The sequence below is a fragment of the Mus caroli genome, chromosome 1 (genome assembly GCF_900094665.2).
Source record: "Mus caroli chromosome 1, CAROLI_EIJ_v1.1, whole genome shotgun sequence".
NCBI lineage: Eukaryota > Metazoa > Chordata > Mammalia > Rodentia > Muridae > Mus > Mus caroli.
In genome coordinates this window covers 10189226-10209593 of record NC_034570.1, presented here as the reverse complement: position 1 = coordinate 10209593, position 20368 = coordinate 10189226, and the positions used below count along the sequence as shown (strand labels likewise).

Sequence of the window (20368 nt, the reverse complement as noted above, 5' to 3'; positions counted from 1 at the left end):
TTAGAGCCTTGTTTGCAAAGCTGTTGGGTTTTTTTTTTGTTTGTTTGTTTGTTTTGTTTTTTTGCAAAGCAGTTTTTTAAACATCTTTGTTTTTTCTGATTGTCTTCGATTTGCAGGAGTTTGAGATTGATGAGCTCTATCCTGCCAATGTGAGTGTTTGTTTTTGGTTGTATGGGGGCTGGGAAAAGGCTAAGCGGGTAGGGGGAGGCGGAGCAAAGCTCAGACCTGAAATGTGCAGTTTTCAAAGGATGTAAAAGCTGATGTAGTGGGAATTCTCTCCCATCCATTGCAGGAATTCCTACAATAATTCATATAGTAACTTTGAATTGGTGTATCAGATTTCCAAGATTGTGGTCTTGAATTAGGTGGCTAAATTGCCCGAACTTAAAACTTTTTCAATTGTGTTTTGCATATTTTAGGGTGGTAGGTTGATACAATTGTCCACATCTTTGTTACCAGAATCTATTTTAAAGCGACTTCTACAAAGTAATTTCTACAAAGTTTAGAACACTAGCAAATTATTTGAACTAATTTTCTTCCCTACATATTTCAGTAAAATACAGTTCTGGCTGACGAGAGTATCTTTACTCAATCTTGTTTACAGGAAGTCTCCCAACGAAGTGAATGTGTGCAGTTAGGGTCTGCTGCTGCTTTTTACTGACAATATTTGTGTATCTGTGGTTGAATATTCTGATGTCAATAGAAACATGTTAATCTAATATTACTCCTGTTTATGTTCTACACATAATTCAGTTTCTGGGAGATTAAGGGACACTATGAGGAAAGGCATTCCTAAATAACATTTTTAGGATTTTGACTGTGGCCACAAAATTGGCTTCTTAGAAATTACTCTAAAGCAAAACCTATGAAGGAATAAAATTATTAGTCAGAATTTAATATTTGCTATGTTTTATATACATGGCAATAATTCTCACATGTCTGTTAATAATGCCAACAGCTGTTTAAGAATAATTTGTTGGTCATTACACTGACTGTTTGCCACATTTTGCTTTATTAAATCTTCAGAAACTTCCTGAAAATGGCCAGGAGGAAGGTTAAGAAGGGAGGTTTGAACCCCAGCTGCATGGTGCAGAAAGTGGGGCAGAGGAGCTACCATGTGACTCTGTTCTCATCAGAGCAACGAGGAAAGCAACAGCTCTCACTTTAGGCTTGCCATGAGCATGTAATGCAAACCTTGTGGCATAATTGGAACTTAGTGAGCAAGAATTTACTGTGTCTATTAATATTAACTGCTAGGCCATATGTAAATAATAGCCACTTCTATGGTATGATTCCTGTTTTACAAAGAAAGCTGTAAAAGTTAAAGACCAAGTTTCATGGGTACCACTGGAATCTGCACTGGTGTCTGAAGAGCTGTGGGCAGAATCCAAAGCCCAGGGTTTTGGAATGTATGCTCTTCCTCATCTAGCTTAGTGTCTGAGCTGCAAACCATGCTAGTACCCTCAACATGGAGAATGCCACTGAGCAGTGCATGCAGACTGCACACAAACTGAGGGCAGTGACCTTGATAGAAAGAGGTCTTCACGATATGGTGACTGCCTAGGCTAGTTATGCCTGCGATCTTGTGTGTGAGATTGTGTGGGCGATTTCTTCTGTGTCCACACATGCCCCGCATATTGCTTCAATTGCTTAACTTTGGGGGAGCTGTCTCTAACTAGTTTTCAAAGCTTTTGACTTAATTATAATTCTGTCAGCCAGCCCCTGCTTGCTTTAAGCTTCTTTGAGATGAAAAGGAAAAAGGAGAATCATTTCTGCTTTTCATTACAATAGCCATCATTATATGCACATTTGTGAAATTCAAAAAACGTTTTTGCTACTGCTCAGAGTAAATACTTTCTACTTCAGGAAATATTTTTCAGAGGGTCATGATGTGGATGGTCCCGTTTCTTCTGGCTTTGAGAACCAGCCATGGACAGCTAGAAGCTATGCATTCTTGGAAGACAGAAAGTAGAGAGGATTAAACAGGTAGCACATGTGGACCAGTTGGGGGACAGTCTGTTTTCTCCTGTCACCTGTTAATAAACTAGCCCTATTGTAATACTTGCAGTAAACCCAGGAATTCCCATGGTTGCTGCTGAAGTTGGCCCAGGGTTTCCAGGTACCTTGGCTGCTTGGTAATTAGTGACTAGATTCAGAGTGTGTTCAATTTTTTGGTTGCTAATAGAGAAGAAGTGCTCCATGACATCTCTACCCTGGTTCTTCTGAATAAGCAAAGGTGTACTTGTCCCAAAACATCTTGCCTTCTAGGAGAAACCTCTGGTTCCTTCAAGGAAGACATGAACGTTTAGGCAAGTCCATGCCTGTTTTAAATGATTCCTGATTTCTTAGACCTTGCCAGGATGCCTCGGTGATGAGCAGCATAAAGGGATAGAGGATATCTCTCTTCCAATTCTACTCAGTGGTGGGTAGATACCAGCTTTACAAAGAGAGAATGGACTGTGTTGGAGAGGAGACACATAAGCATGCTGGGATTGCCTCAGACCTTACATTCCTTTTCTCTGAAACATGAGATTCACACAGTTCCTAGATGACAAACTTCATGCCTGCTGAAGTTCTTTACCTGCTTGAAGACTTTTTATATCTGCTTATCTAATATTATGGCCGAGATGCAAGGTTTACAGTATCCACATACACTATTATTTTGCTGGCAGAGCCCTGAGTTCCTTGAAGGCAGGACAGACTTGTTCACTGTCATGGTGCCCTATATCTGGCAGCTCTGGAATAGGCATTTGTTGAATGAATTCCCATGCTACTAAGTAAATCATGTAAATGAGTCATGAAAGGAGCAGGGCATCCATTCATATTACTTATAACACATTAACTATTCAGGGAACTAGTTAAAGCTTCATTTTGGAAAGTACTCATCTTCATGGATCAGTTCTTGAGGACATCATTAGTTGGTCCATCCAGCGAACAGCCACAGTGAACATCATCGCCAGCCTTTGATGTGAGCTACAGTAGCCAATCTACACTTGACCCATAATACAGTAGCCAATCTACACTTGACCCATAATAACTTACTGTTTTACAAGTAGAACTATTGGATTTTGAAATTTAGTAATGATAAAACCACTCCTACATAATGTGGTAAAATCAAGTGGCATAATGATATGCAAGGTTGTTGTTAGTAAACATGGGCTAAGCATCTTTAAAATATGGCAAAAGTAATTGGAAGCAAAAATTTTAAGGAAGGGAACAATTGAAGGAGTAATAAAACATCACACTTTAGTCAGTGTAAAGTGTGTGTGTGTTGTGTGTTAAGTACACAACACAGCGTGCAGAGAAATGAGGCCAAAGTGTAAACCCGGACAAGTGATTCTAGTTCTGCATACCAGGCTCAAAACTTGGGCAGGTAAATAGAAGTGTTGTGACTGAGTTTGTGTCTTAACCAATGCAGTGCTGTAGGGTGGGTAGTGAGAAAGGACAGGTTAAATTACCAAAGCCATGCTACTTGTTTACATATATCAGCTCAGCACCAATTTCATATTTGCCTTAAGATGGGGCTGAGACAAGAGCCATACTGAAAAGTGAAGGAAAGTGGCAACCTGATTTGAGAGTGTCTCTTTCACAGGCTGACTAGTTGGGGCTCAGAGTCAGTTCAGCGATTTATGTCCATGTAACAAAGGTGGGTCTTAAGAGCAGTAGAGCAGGCTGGAGAGGCTCACAGGGCAGTCAGTCTCCAGCAAGCTCCTGGCCTTTGATTCAGACCTGTGTAATCAAGATGATAATGGTACCTACAGAGAGAGCCTCAGTCAGCAGACTGAACACATTCTGACTCTAAGAAAGTGCTTCTGTTCATTGGATAGACTCTTAAACCCTTGCTGTGCAATGGGAATTACCCATTTACTCTTGACAGACTAATTAAGAGAACGATTACTGGCATCTGCTATGTGTTCAAAACATTAGTAGCTGCTATGAAATAATGATGGCTCTTGTGTTTTAAAGAAGCCTGTCCTTTGGAATTGGTACAGCAGGGCCTCCATAGGAGGGATGAGAGTCTGTTTCTACTCTGGGTTTCTGGTATCGCTGAACAGCTTTTGCAGGTACTCACTCAGAGTACTTGATGTACTTAATAGCACTCAGTCATTTAATCTTGAGTGTGAGTAAGGGGACTCTCTGGGAGCTCCTGGGGCTTAGTAAGAGACAGGAAAGGGGTACTAATCATTTGGTGGTTTGATTGCATTTTGGGCAAATAAACCATCCTTCCATATTGATATGATTGAGGTTCTGAGTCTGAGCCAGATCATCTGCTTCCAATCTTCAAACACTGGTTGATTTTACCATCTGCTAATTTGCAACATACACTGATACACTTCTCCTCGGTGCCCTGGTGTTCCCAGACTAGCCTGTTCAGTGCCACCTTCGGGTTATCTCTAGCTATAGAGAGGAGCAGTCCAGGATGAGAAGGCTCTGCTCGAGAAACTTTACACTCTTCAGCGGGTTTATAGAAGAGAAATTAACTGCAACAGTGAGAAACCAGCCATGTGATCTCTCAGGCTATTACTGAATATTTTTAGGCTGCAATTTTCACATCTTTGAAAGGACACAAGTCTAATACATGCTCTTTATGCTTGCCATGGGGGAGTAGAGGAGCTATGGCTGGCTTATAAAGTGCTCAGTACATACTGACCACACAAGAGGTGCTTAACACATAACAACTATGTAATGAATTATTACTTCTCCATTCTAAAAGCTACACAAGACATTGCTTATGTCAGAAATGGAGTCTGCTGTATTACATGCTAAATTCTTAGCATGGGGCTTTTTCTTGTTTTACCACTGTGTTATATTTCCCTTATAGCAAGCTAAAGGGAATATTTAGCTTGCTCTTTGGTTTCTAAAGGATGGTGTCTGTTGGAAATCATTGAAGGGCACATTTAAAACCTGGACCTTTCAGTCTGGATAATTCTACTGAAAAAAGAAGGAGCCATAAACAAACATGCATGTTAACAATGTGAATGATGAACTGTTTAGAAGAAATCGTTGACATACACAACTTATTTGAGGATAGATGAACGAGATTATTATTTCTCTTCCTCCTCCTCCTCCTTCTTCTTCCTCTTCTTTTTGAGGACAGATATAGGAAAGCTAGGCAGACTCCTAGCTCAGTCAGCTGAGCACAGCAGTAAAATATTAATTAGTGACTCCAATTGGTTGGTTATGGTGATTCACCTGGTGGTCCTCTTGCCTTTCTACAACTTTTGTAAACTTCTTCAGACAATACTGGGGATAGAAGGGGAGAACAAAGTTTTTACTGTGCACAAAGCATTGCAAAGAAACTCAACAGTTCAACTAAGAGTATCAGCTGACCCTGACTTAAGGAGCTCATGGTCTCATTGAGGGAGATACAAATTCTGACTTTTGGCAAAAACCTGAAGGACAATAATATTCCAAAATAGCTTTTGGAGACTAAGACCTTCAGACCATGATGCAGAGCAGGAGAGTGATCGCTGACGGTGAGAACACTGTTTTGTGTATAGAGCCAAATTTGTGTATTTGGTGAGCCATTAGCAAGTCACATGGCCAGCCTTTTCCTATGTACATCTGCTATATCTGCTCAAATGTGAAGCTTGTGTCAGTAGTTTCACAGCATGTCTTGTGACCCTGTACTTTCTCCATCAGGAGATTAGAAAGAACTATCCTTGGGTTCTGAAATATTTTGGTGTCATAAAAAGGGCTTCATTCTCAGGAAGGTTAGGAGCCACTGGTGCAAACAAGAGTGCCCTCAGAGTTCAGAAGAAAGAGCTCTTCAGCTTGCTAGGTTCTGGCAGAGCTTCAAGGCCGAGGTGGAATCTGAGCCCTTAGGGAATGGGTAGAATTTGAATAGGTGGGGAAGAGCTGGAATGCATGCTAATGAGAGAGCACTGGGAACAAAGGTAGGATAGTTCCAGGGACAGGGAGGAGAAAGGTTGAGCTGCAGAAGGAATTGATAGGAGATAGGGTTGGGGGAGTCGACTGGAGCCAGCTCTTGGAGGACCAGGCTGAGGAATTTGAACTTCTGGGCCAGTAGGAGAAGCCAGTGAATATTTTGAGAAAGGGACCGATACTGTGAGAGAGCTTTGGGTAGCAAGCTGGCACCATATTCAGGGAATGTTTGGATTGTGAGCTCCAGTATGGTTTCAATCCATCCAAGGTTTGATGTGCTGGGAACTTGAGCCAGCGGGACAAGAATACTAACGGGGCGGGCAGGGGCGGGGGGGGGGGGGGGGGGGGGGGAGCTAATTAGCATTGTAAAGGATCTTTCTAGGGAACCTGCATTTACTTTTTTTTTAACAAGAGGGCCACTATCCTCAGCCTCTTCACAAGCCACTGTCATTGCTGTTTCTGTGACTAACAGGTCTTCAAGTTGCCTACCATTTCCTTTTGATTGTGTGTGTTCCTTCTATTTTCCTTACTATGATGGGATGCCTGACACAAGGAGCTGAATCCAGCAGCTAGGGAGGAAGATTGCATTTTGGCTTTTAGTTTTAAAGGTTTCATTTTGTGATCAGCTGGCTGCATTACCTGAGCCTGAGGTGAAAGAGAGCATCATTGCTGATGGGCATGCACCCCACAGTTCACAGTTCGGATCACAGTGGTCCAGAGGCAGGTAAAAGGGGCCAGGTGACGGTCTCTCCAGAGCAGACCCCTAGTTTCCTTCTTCACCCATCTAGGCCCCATTTCCTACCTTCCACCACTTCCCGGTAATGCTGCAGGGTTATAAGACTATCAATGGACTGACTAATGTCTTGATTGATTGGTCAGAGTCCTCAGAATGCAGCCTTTTCCCAGAAGCCTACCAGCTAACATGCAAATACCCAGTCCCTGAGCCAATTGTGTACCACCTTAAGGTGAAGTGTGGTAAACATGGCTTTCTATTCTTGAGGTTGTACAAGCTGTGCTCCTTTGGAAGAGTTAATATTTTTCTCCCCTCTTGGTAGCCAGAGAAGATGACTTTAATCCGTGGAGGATGTCAAGTTGTAGGCTCAGTCCAAACACAAAGAGATGCCTCATTCATTTCTAAGTGAGAATTACCTGGAAGCAAAGCATTGAGCTTATAGTTGTATGTGCTTTTTTGGTAAAGAAAAATCACATGGTGAATGAATATAATTCATTGATGTGTTTTTAAAGTCAGACATATAAAATATATATTTAGGAAGATTCTCTACTTTGATTTATTGTGTGGAATTTTACTCACTTTTTGCCACCTTTATTTGGTGCCATTTGCTTCCTTTTGAACCACTTGGTAAAGGTTTTTCAAAAGCATGCATTTTCACTTTTGCCTGTGGTTTAAGAGCTTTGAATGGATAAGTGATGTCACTGAATCTGAACCATTACTCGGCTGTGTTTTTCTCTCTTTGATCTCGACAGCATCATTATTACCCAAACTAGGGTAATTTATTTATTTCCCTGTCTCCTTCCTAAGTCAGGAAGGGCACGCTCTAAACAAACAAGCACCCAAAGATATTTTGTTTTATAATAATGCCCAAATTGTACCTGATTTCAAATGGCACAAGTGTTGCCTGTGTGTCATGTCCATGAGATACTTTGATGAGAGAACTTGCATATATGTTCCCAGAGTAATAATGCAGGGTGGATAAAAGCTCTCTTAGATTTCAGTGATGTTTATATTTGCCTGAGCAGTGCGTCTAGTAGTTTAAATTAAGTGAAGCATGTCTTCAGGTGGGTGCACCTCTTGACTTGATGTATTCCTTCTACAACTACTGGGTTCTGTGAGCCATGCATTGGCCTGAGTTGTGTCAAGAGAACAATTTAAAAATGTTTCTCCTGCTATGAAAAAATTTATCCTACATCAAGATGGTTGAGACTATGAGATATGAAGTGGGGTTGAAGTGGATATATATATGAAAAAGGCACAGACACAGGCTTTAAAGTTCAAGGAGAAACAACTATGCTTAAGTCATAGTCATAGTCTTCTTTAAGGAAGACTCAGGGGGATTTTGAAGTATATAATTCAGCCATGGAAAGGTTATCCAATATTTAATGAGAACAGTTAAGAGACTGGCAAAGCTGGAGCTGGGAGAAAGCGCTGGCCACTGTGGTTTAAGTGTCTGTTTATAAGGGTACATGGGGCATGTGGTTTATAGACTATAGTGTCACACAGAGTCAGAACAATTAGACAAGACTGTATGCTTTGTAAGAGTCAATGCATAATAAATAGAGAATAAAAACTTCATTCATGCCTATGGTGTATCTATCTAAGACCTTAGTACCAGAACTATTGTGCAAATCTAGGCCACTAAAAGATATAATTGTCTACAGTTGAGTGAGTAGACCTGCTGCTCCAATCTTGCCACCTTTGTAAGAGGCAGAAGGTAATTAGGAAGGAGAATGATCATGAGGTTTAGAAGGTAGATGGAAAAGTTGACAGTGGTAGAAGTTATAGGTTTGATTTGTCACCTTTCTGTCACTGTAACAAATTACCTAAGGTAACCAGGAAGAAAGGTATTTGGACTATGTATTTTATGAGTCTGTGAACAGGTGGACTCAATATGCTACCCCACCTTCATTTTTGGTTACAGAAGCCAGTGTTATGCACACTCGGCTAACACTCTATCGGTGTTCCAGTGGGCCACATCCTGGCTTTTCAGGTTCTTGTCAGAGGAAGGGCACTTCATCATGGTTGGAACATAAGGTACAGGAAAATCATTCATCTCGTGGTGGGGACATAAAAAGATAGGAGGAATAGCAAAATTGGAGTTTCACAACCTTAAGTAACACCATACAGAGGAGATCGTGTCTCTACATCAGTCTCTGAGGCATGCTCAATGGTAGTGGGATCTAAGAAATGAGGTGGCAGGAGAAATCCAACCAGAAGGGAAGCATCCAGTCTTTGTGACATAAAAGCGAAGGCTTCTGAGGGAGGTGGTGGTATGTTTAGTCAGGATGTGGGTCAGGTTTAATCCAGACAACGTTGTGTGTATATGTATGAAGATTGAGGAGTTGTTTATGTAAAAATCATTTTTAAAAGGTATGGATGACAAGAAAAATTATTGTGAAAGAAAATGGAGTGAGGTAGGAAAGAATTAGAATTATGGAACCCCAGAGTAGACAGAGGCAAGCAATGGGGGGCAAGGGGGGGTGGAGAGGAAAGATAATACAGTAGAAAAAGGGAATCAATGACTTAAAGGAAAACTGTTGCAGAAAAGGGTTTATTTAGAAGGCTTAAAAAAGTCAAACCAAGAAAAGTTTAATGTTGGAACTTGGGAAAAGCCTTGTAAGGAAGTAACAGAAGGATTCGTGGCATAGAAAAGGCAGTTGATGCTGACAATTTAAAAGCAAGTGCCCAGGAAGACAGCCTGGAAAGGATTGTGGTTGGGAGACAGCTCATGAATAAGGAGGAGAGAGGTAGGGCAGAGCACTAGGTAGCTTAAGGCCCTGCGTTCGGTTCTGAGCCCTGCATACAATGTGTTCAGGGAGTCCAGCCCATGGCCCTGGGTAGAAGCGAAGCTGCTTTGTGAGAATGAAGATCCTGTGAAGCCAAGCAGTGAGGTATCGCTTCAAAGGAAGCCTAGAAGAGAGAGACCCAGGGAGGAATAAGGTGCTGGTGCAGAAAGCAATCCCTGACCAAGGACAGGAGCTTTTAACTGAAATTAACCAGCCGACATGTTGCAGGGAGAGGAACAATTTAAAGCAGCTTCAGGATTCTCTATAAAATAGTTGCTGAGGACATGTGGGTGGGGAATGAGGTGTGGCTTACAGACTGAGGAATGTGGGAAAGGACCAATGGAGATAGAAATGGAAAACAGAGACTGCCCCATGATGGGTTTTCACAAGGAACTGAAAAAAAAGAAAAGACTGCTTAAATAGAGTCCACCAGCATGTTAACTGTGTCTGTTCTCTCATGCTCACTGTGTAGAGCAGCTGGCTGGAGTGGGCAGTGCAAAGTAGCCCATTCTGTGATTAGATTTGGTAAAACTTCATTAGGGAATTGGAGCCCATACAGCACATAGAGTGGAGACGTGGCATGGCAGGCCCTGGGTTCCACACTGGCTATGTGAGGCTGCTGAGGTTGGCAGGGGAGAACAGACAGAGATTCGGGAAGACCGCTGTTGTGATGCATGTTCTGAATGGGTCTGGAGGAAGGGAGTGAATGAGGAAAATGGGATGTTTCTTAGAGGTGATGAGGTTTTTGTCACAATTGAGAGGAAGGAAGCACGGGAAGCAGAAGATTGACAAAGTGAGTTTCTCAAGTCCCTTTGTGTCTGGGCTTATGCCAAGCAAGGAACTGCAGGAAGATGAGGTTAGATACTGTCTGGGGAGGGGGACTGGAGTAGAGTGGAGGATTCAGGACTGATGCTCATCCAGCCTGATGCCATTCCACAGCCATGTGTTTTTCTGTGCAAATCCATCACAGCACAGGCTGGCATAGGTCCAGCAAGCAGAGCTATCATTTAGGTCTGAACTTATATATGGGAGAATTATCACTTATGGATTGAACACTTCTCTGATTGCCCTGTTAGTTTGGACAAGTGTTTTCATGACCATAACATTTAAAGTTCATCCAGAAGTTGATAAACATGGCAGGGCCTAGTTGGCTGACTGCTGTCCCAGCTAATCTCACCCTGTCGCAGTGGTCTGATAGTCAAGAGTCTCCACTTATAGTATAAAAAGAGGGGTTCTTGTTTTCATGTGTCACCTTACTTACTTTGTAAAGAATGGTAGAATTTCCACATTTATTCTGAAATTACTGCTCACTGATACCCCCTACACTATCCTTCTCCTGCTGGGCTGCCTCTTCGGAAGAAGCATACACTGACGACAGTGATGTCCAAGGCACTAGTTTTCTTAATGTAATCATGATTAAGTTCTGCATCCTTGGGTTATTCCTAAGAAACCTTACTTAATTTGATTTGGCATTCCTTAGGGAAGGCCCACTGATTGATTTTTTTTTTTCCTGTTAGATCCTCACATTTCTTTTGGCAGCATAAGCTTGGCTTTAATCTGGGGCTTCTGATAGATTTTAACAGTGTTTTCTGTACCTTCAAAAATGCCTTTGGAGCCAGGGATGTGGTTCCATGGCAGAATATTTTCCTAGCCTACAACTCAACCAGTGGGAGAAAAATATTTTAATTTCTCATGCTTAAAGAGATGCTGTACAAAGAGAGGAGGTGATTATAAAGCTTGGCCCTGGACCCAGTGTGCTGCTGAAATGATTATAATCTTTGTCATTCTTTATCCTCATCTGAGTATATAATACCCAGTGACAGGGGGAAAGCAAGGTGCCCAATGTTAAGTACCTTATTCTAGGCCTGCATTCTTGGTGTAAAGCTAGATTGCAGTACTCTTAGTAATAAGCTGGGACTTTCAGCTCTACATTTGTTCTTACTTCATAGTATTTCTTCTTTCCAATAGAAAAGAGATGGGTGTTCCACGGAGCAGAATTTATACTGCTTGCTGTTTCTATTAGTGATGATTGTGAACATATTTTTAGCTCCTTCTTGGTACCAGATCTTTCTCATAATATTTTGTGAATCTGTGTTATATTTTGGTAACATAAATAATTTTTAAAAATCATGTAAAAAAGATGATTAGGTCCAAAGAATTAAACTGTAGAAAACCCAGCAGCAGGTTGATTAAATGTTCTGACCCCAACACTGATGCTCAAAGGCATTGGTAGATGGATGTTTGTGGAACATCTGAAAAGTAGCAATGTCCCAGGATAGCTGAGGTCTGGAATGTGTAGTCACGTGATAAAATTTCTGCATACTTCAAAGAACTATGAGACTGTTGCCCAGGGTCAGATGGCAGGCCAGAACTGGAAGCAAAGGGAAAAAGAGATATAGGATTGTCAATAATAGAAAAAGAAATGACTACTTTCCAGTAAACTGAGGTCGTAGTACAGTACCTTTTATAAAATGTCAGCACATGGTATTTAAAACTCAAAGCTTCAGAGAGATGTTCAATTATCTTCTTTGCAGCATATTGCTCTGTGTGATCATTCAGGTAAGGTGGAGTGAGTAAGACTTAAGTGGACACATATTATCTTTGTCTCTTCAGTTCTTCAGCTAGTGTATAACTGGCCTTAAAAATGCCAGAATAGCCAGACAGTGGTGGTGCATGCCTTTAATCCCAGCACATGGGATCTACCTGTCTCCACTCTGTCTCCAGCATTGATGTTACAAGTGCATGCTGCCATGCATAGTTTATCCTGGAGATATAAACTCAGGTATTCATGCCTACACAGCAAGCTCCTTATCCACTGAGCCATCTCCTCAGCCCCTCAGAGAATATCTTACATCACAATAAATCATTAGGCTCCTGTTGATCAAAGTATTCTATTACAGGACTGATAGAATCATGCACATCCTGGTAGTTTTTCTGTGGAAATCATCTCCTCTTTAACAGAGAGCCTTTTTAGAATCTAGATTCAGTGGGACTCTGGTTTTTAGTGTATAGATGGCTGTATTTGAATGACAGCAAAGAGGCAATGATCTTGAGACCTCAAAGAGAGTATCATCTTCCCTCCCTTTCTTTTTTCCCTAAGTTTAATGGATTTCAAGAACAATTGAAGTCCTGGTGGGAGTAAGAGCTGCCACTTGCTTGAGCATGATCATGGAGAGATGTAGATTTCAGGGGAACACATATAGAAGGGGTTTTGTTGTAGGTAAACTTTCTCAGATCAATTGTATAGTTCAAGCTATAGAATCGTTGACTTTAGATTTGGCAGACGTAGAAGCAATTTGGATGAACAATAAAGGCAGTAGAAGAGTTGTTCATCTTTTCTTGACATCTTTGCAGGGACTTTCTACTTGAGATCATCCAGTAAGCTCACTAGCCTGGAAGCTCCGAGGGTGGGAACTGGCAGAGTCCTGCTTTCTAATCAAACCATAGCCTGTGACACTGAGCCTGGGCCGCCTTCTCCCAACTCTAACTTTTGCAAAGTGCTACTTATTATCTATCGTTTCATTGAGCTTTGGTCATGGGCCTCAGAATAAAGGAACTTGCTAAATTAAATCACAATTTTCAGTACTTCCTAGTCTCTAGGTTCAGTTTTTACATGTGAGAGAGACAACAAGGTAGTAACTGATTAAGGAGATTCTGAGACCTTGTAAGGACCTAAGGGTTTCTTACAATGATAACATCCTAAAAAAGCTAACCCATAGTAGGCATTTTACATGGTCAGTTTTCATCTTATCCCATTCTACCCTTTTGCTTAGCAAAAGGTATCTGATTCCGCTATGGGAAATATTAAAAAATGAGAACCTGCCAACTCTCCATGCTCCTGCTCCTCTCATCCTGCTAATTCTCCGGTAGGACCAGACCATGCTCCCAGGCTCCAGCTGCCAGTAACTCTCTTCAGCTAGTCCTCATAGTGTCTGGCTCTCTTATTCCTGGATAGTGGTCCCTCTCCGCCATTGGCGGTTCCACATTCCAGTAACCAAGTAAATCAAAACTCTTAAACCTTATAATTAACCAATCAGATATATGTATCAATAAATTCTCATTTAAAGGATGCCAATACAATAATTTCAGAGCCAATAATAAAAATAATAACAACAATAATAATGATAAAAACTTTATCGCAATTATTCTAACCTTATGATATCATAACTACCTGTGACTGGTAAAAGTCACATTGGTTCACATTCATTGTCATCTTGCCTTCTCCTTTCTCCAACTGAGATGCTCTCTGTCTCTGCAACTCTTAGCTCTGCCTCCCTCTTCTCTGTTCAATCACAGGCCTCTTCTGCACTAATGTAATTGGACAGGGAAAATTCTGTGACATGATTCCGAGTGGTCTCCCACTGGTGATCTGTTTAGAAAGGGGACTAGACCAATTGTGATCACAGGATTTGATGAGGGCCTTGTTTTAGGTCTTTAAAGGAACATTGAGTATAATTTGGACATCTTGTGCAGGAAACTCCCTTAGACTTACTGTTGGCTTTCCTACAGCTGTGGTGGCAATGCAGTGGTTATGAAGAGTAAGCACATTAGGTGGTGGTGTCATGCTGGGAAGAAGGGAAAGGCAGGCTTCTGTCAGCATGCATTAGCATCAACTAAGACTTCTAACCCAAAACAACTGGCAGAAAAGTGAAAACTTGAGTCAGAATTTGAGTCTCACTGTTGTGTGGTCTACATGAAAACAATCAGGCAGAATGAGTTCCATTAGTCTTGGGATGTGTGCATGTATGTGTGCACATGTGTACGCATGTGTGTGTATTTCTTCCAACTTTGTTTAAAAACCATGTAAGGAATTTTTTTTAATTACTATCTGCCATCTACTTATAATGTTTCATGTGAAAACCACTTGTGTGTGTGTGTGTGTGTGTGTGTGTGTGTGTGTGTGTGTGTGTGTAAAATGCCCAGGGCCAGGACTTGAGCTGGGTGAGTCCTCTGCCTACTGTTTTGGAGAGATTGGTGACACCCTGAAACAGAAGAGCTCTTTTCTCTATCATTTTCTCCCATCCCAGAATGTTTCTACTTTGAAGAAGGAGCCTCTCTCCCCGAATACTCTCTGGTCAGAACCTTCACTTCAGGGAACATAGAGTTTCAGGTTGACTTTAGAGTATTAGTTCACTTGAAATAGAGACTAAGTCACCTTCACACATAGGCTAGGAGCAGTCCAGTGATGGTTCTCCAAAAAAGGGATTCTAAACTTAGGGAGGAAAAGTTAAGTTCTAAGCTAAGTTCTGGAGCAGTCAGTGGTATCCTGTTAGTGGTATACAAGGGTCCTGTCATACTACTGGGAGTGGGTTTTGTGGACATTCTATAGCCTAAATTGAGAAAAAGTTCATAGATATGTGTCACAGTATCTTCTATCAATATTATTTTGAAATGGGAAATTTCTCTTCATAGTGCAAAAAAATATTGATGAATATGAAATGTCGTGGTGATAGGAGTTTAGTAACTTAAGGTTGAATCTTCGAGTCTGCACTACACTAGATATCTAAAGAAATGTGTGTGTGCGCATGTGTGTGTGTGTATAGTAGTAGTAGATGCATATGAACACACATGATCAAAATCACCATAGAACCTGCGAGGCTTAAAAATGGCCACTTATTTTTCCCTGCTTCTTCAAACTCTTTTTAATTTTTCTTTCCTACTGCTTGGCTAAATAATAGATTCTGTATAAACACCAAGAAGTAATTTCAGATTGTATGTTATATATACTGTAATATTTTTACTAATAAGCAAATTAGTAAGTATATACTGTAACAGCAAAATTAATTCATCATTTAAAGGATTGTTTCTAAGCCTTTATGTCTCAGTCCTCACAGGGGGCACATACCAAATATTCTGCATATTAGATATTTGCATTATGATCAATAACAGTAGCAAAATTACATTTATGAAGTAGCAATGAAATAACTTTATACTTGGGGTCACTGCAGCATGAGAAACTCTACTAAAAATAGAGTTGCAGCATTAGCAAGTTTGGAACCACTAATCTAAAAGGTAATCGGCAACAGAAAAATGCACATTCTTACAGAGAAGCAATTTGACATGTGAATTTTTCAAAAGAGTGTCTAGTGTAAAAATCTGATTTATGTCCAAGTATGAAAATATTGTATTATAAAATGATTTTTCTCATTATTTTGGATGTTATATTTTCTTTTCTATACCTTTATAAATGACTACTAATTCAGTATACGATATGTGTTTACTTTTGTAGTTAAAACAGAGCCAATGAGCAGCAGCGAAATAGCTTCAACTGCAGCAGACGGGTCTTTAGACAGTTTCTCAGGTTCAGGTAAGGAACAAAAATGAGATTTTCCAATTCGCACTAAGCATTGTTTTTCTGAGCTTATTATACGGCTATGTGTGTTTATGTAAGTGAGTATTTGCAGATACAGATGGCAGACACAGCTTTCCTCCAAATAGCAAATGAACAGCCCCAGGCTTTATATCCCCTCTGATGTGTTTGCAAGTAACATTAGTCTCCAAAGAGGAAATCAAATGGACTTTGCTTCTCCTCTCTTCAACAAAATTAACTATATGTGAATGATACTTCTCCGTTTATTTGTATCATTGTTTTTCTGATCATGCAAGTCTGCGTAGGCAAAATTTGACTCTTGAAAGCATCCTAAGTAGACTTAGTAGCATCAAGTGTGACTCTCATCTGAAGGGGGTCTATGTTAGGTTGATTCTGGGAAACAGTGTGGGATTCCTAGGTTTTCCTTACTTCCACACTAACACATCCTCTAGAAAGCAGCACACACACTTCATGTCTGTCAGAATGGAAATACTCCGAAGAACTTGATGGTAGCATAACCTCCTGTGAGACCTTTGCCACACACTTGCCATGATACCCAGAGTGGATTATTTTATGAAAAATGATTTCTGTCAGAAGCACTCTTTAAGTTGTATACCTCTGTTGTATTGTCTGCTGTAATTTTAAGGTCTGCTCTGTTTTTAAGATCTGTATTTTAGAAATACTCTGCCTTCTCAGATTTATGACTGATGATCAAGTTCTTAGAATCATATATTTACAACATACCACAATGGAAATGAACTTACATGCAGATATAAAATTAATTATGCATGCACAATTTTGGTACTAATGATATTAGGTGGGAACAATAAGAAAATAACAGAGTGCATTATGTCAGTTTCTTCTTTCAAAACACATATGATGGCATATGGCTCCTCCCAGGCAATGTGATTTGAGCCATCATAAATTCATAGATATATGAAAATGGTCCCAGTTCAGGGCTTAATGGGATTAACAACTGAAAAATTATCCTAGTGGTTTGACAGTAGCAGAGGGAAAAACCAAGGTTGAAGAGCATCCACATGGGGATCTGGCAGAGATCAGGCCAAGATAGACTATTAGAAAGACATCCCAGACTAGATGGTTACACTTGGATCTGGGAAAAAAAGAGTAAAAGCTCACATGGAACAATGAGGGTGGGGGTGGTGGACACTGACTGGTTGGTTACCATATTGGAGGGGTGCATAGCATGGAGGACATGAAGCTGTGGAAGTTGGCAATGCCATTACCAATGGGTACTTTGTGGGCAATGTGGATGTACTACAGAGGGAGTGCTTTCAGAGTCAAAGGAGACCAGCAAGTTTTGCCTGGAGTTGTTTTAGGCTCTATGCAATGGGAGACACCAAAGGACAGGCTGACACTTACGTTAATTATTTATAGTTATGAATCCAAGAGAGAAGCCAGTTTTAAAGTTTTTCATTAATTTGATTAAGAAATATTGAAAAATTGCAGAAAAATTTTGGAAATTGGAATGGGAACATGAGGGATGCGATACTTTTATGATGTAAAGTTTAAGCCATCTATGACCAATGGCCTTTGGGTCAGTCAAGCAAGACATAGAGAAGTAGATATAGGCACACATGTAACATGTCTTGCCCTATAATTCAGGGTATGTTGGACGAGAGTACCAACTCCCTGAAGGTGCCAGATATATTAAACACCAAAGCTCAAAAAGTTTGCAGGTTGAAACTTTGGAGTACACAGGATGGTAAAGTTGGAATTTATTAACGTTGAAGCCAGAAGCCAGAAACACCCCTACACACACACACAAAGCATACATAATACCTTGCCACAGAGATGATTAAAGATAATGTTTGAGTATTGAACTAGAAATAAAAGCAGAGAAGAATTTAAAAGAAGCACTGTCTATATGGCAGATTCATTCCTACACAGCTATTATACACGTGTGTAAATATGAACATGCATAAATACCTATATACAATGTATATGTAGAAAAACACACACACACACACACACATACACACACACATACTCACACCCCAAACAAACAAAATGGTGACCTGATAAAATCTTAGTTCTATGAAGTGAAAGGGCAGCGTCTATAGAATTCGATCTTGGAAATCTATGGTGATGCATAGCTTTAGTCCCAATACTCAGAGCCAGAGGCAGGCAGAGCTCTGAGTTCAAGGCCAGCCAGGTCTACAGAGTGAGTTTCAGGACAACCAGGGCTATACAGAGAAAGTCTGTCTCACAAAACCAAAATAAAATAAAATAATAAAAAATAAAATAAAAGAGTACTATCTTTAGTGTGAGCATGGTTTTATTTTTAAAGAAAAGCAATTTCTTTCTTTCCTTTTTTTTTTTTTTAAAGATTTATTTTATTTATACGAGTACACTGTAACCATCTTCAGACACACCAGAAGAGGGCATCTGATCCCATTATAGATGGCTGTGAGCCACCATGAGGTTGCTGGGAATTGAACTCAGGACTTCTAGAAGAGCAGTCAGTGCTCTTAACCACTGAGCCATCTCTCTAGTCCAAAAGGCAATTTCTTTGCAAGAATGTGTTTCTATATATGAGAACAAAAATGGTGTTTGTGTCTGGGTAGCAGGATACATTTTTGAATTTTTTTTCTGCTATTGTCTATTTTCTAGAGTTTCTTTATTAGATATGTGTGTGTGTGTGTGTGTGTGTGTGTGTGGCACTTATAGATTTAAAAAGTAGTATTATTAAATCACAAAGTTAAACAGTCTTACTAGAGGAGGGTAACAGAATTTCAGAATTTGAAGAGATTCTGCCCCTTGTTAGCTTTGTATTTTCAATACCGGTGGCAAACCATTCATCTTTGCTCGGTAAAGTAAAACATGAATCCGTGAATCGTGAATTCAGTCTGTGCTTTCCTCTGAAGTGAGGATTAGTGAGACCTGTGGATTTGCAGAGTTGGAGGAGACCGAGAACATGCTATGGAGAATAGGAACGCATGAGGGGGCAGCTTAGAAATGTAAAAGAGGGCAGACATACAGTCAGAGGTCCAAACAAAGCTGGAGCTCTTGAACATGGACTATGTATTCACCCAGTAAGTGTTCCCTTTAAAGCAATGGTTCTCAACCTGTTGGTTGCAACCTCTTTAGGGGTCACATGTCATATACATGTCATAACAGATATTTACATCATGATTTCTAACAGAGGCAGAATTACAGTTATGAAGTAATAATGAAACAATTTTATGGCTGGGGGTCACCGCGACCTGAGGAACTGTATTAAAGGGTCTCAGTGTTAGGAAGGTTGAGAGCCATTGCTTTAAGGCTTAGCAACCCAGGTTTCCAATCAGAGAAAAGAAAAGTCCTACAAGGCAGGGGGTCTATCGTGAAGAACATCCAGGACAAACATAAAATGGACAATGTGTATAGGAGTCCTGAAGTCCAGGCTGGTTGCATTGTATCAGAAACAGCTGGGTATGAAAGCCTTGGCCTCCTTGAGTCCTCTGCCGAGGAATTCAGTTATTCCTTGAGTAATGTGAGTGGCTGCAAGATTGTGAGCTATAGAGGGATGTGGAGTGACTTCCCTGAAGCACTGTCTTTGTGGTGGCAGGAGAGAGGGAGGGTAGAGTGTGATGGAGGCTGTCCCTAAGTGTCCACATGGCTGCTGTAGTCATCTCAGTGTGACATGGTGAGAAGGTGAAGCAGGGCTTATGTCCTGGAAGAGGGCTGGGTGTGCAACACATGTCTAGATCCTCAGGCTGCTTTAGGGCTGGGCATGTAAGCCATGGCTAGATAAACAGGCTGCTTTAGGATTTGGGTGAATGGAAGAAGGACATGAGATGGTGACTGAGGTTTCCAGTTTCCATGGAGACATGAGAGGAGTGTGTGCCTTGATGGTAAGATGACATAGGAGATGGGTTCAAAGGTTGGTGTGCTTGTGTCCCCAAACCCCATCTTCAAAGATGTTCCTTCTATGTATTCTGAAGACCTTGTATGTAAACCATGGGTCAAAAATTCTACCACTTTCTGGACAGCTAGTGATTGTGCTTATTATAGAGGCGAGGCTGGGGAGATAGCTCATGCATTAAATAACTGTGTGCAATGATGAAGACTTATGTTTGATCCCATAACCCACCTTAAAAAGCCAGCCATTATGACGCATGCTTGTATTCTTAGTCCTGGAAAGATAGAGTCAAGCTGCCCCTTGGGATTCACTGGCCACTCAGCCTAATCTGTGACTTCCAAGCATGTCAGAGACCCTGTCTCAAAAAATAAAGTGATCAGTATCTGAGAACAGATACCCAAGGTTAGCCTCTATCCTTTGCACACATGTACACATATACCATGTCAATAACAGAAAGAAGGGCAAGGTTGGGGACAAATGGGTGGTGAGAATCAGAGAAGATTCTTTATTCATATAAACATTGTATTAACCACTTCCTGTGAATCATCTCACTTAGTCTTCACAAGGCTCCTATGAGACCTAGCATTCAACCTCATTAGTGGAGGCTGGGGGTGAAGGACTTGAGACCACATATGAGATTTGGGACTTGATTTGAGCTGAAGTTAAATTCTGATTCAGGTTCTATACTTAGATTCCACACCCTGTAGCTCCCAGTTCTCATTACTTTCATGTGCATGTGCGCTCATGTACACACACACACACACACACACACACACACACACACA

General features: G+C 40.8%; 1 protein-coding gene across 3 annotated transcripts in view; it reads left to right on the top strand.

Annotated features, from left to right (window-relative positions):
* The window catches only part of Eya1 (EYA transcriptional coactivator and phosphatase 1), a 142222-nt gene that overhangs the window by 12058 nt on the left and 109796 nt on the right, over positions 1-20368 (top strand). For all 3 annotated transcript variants that reach the window (XM_021155505.1, XM_021155483.1, XM_029483170.1), the window contains one exon: positions 15638-15715. In XM_021155505.1, coding sequence (XP_021011164.1) covers positions 15638-15715 — 78 coding nt within the window. The remainder of the gene's footprint in view (positions 1-15637; positions 15716-20368) is intronic.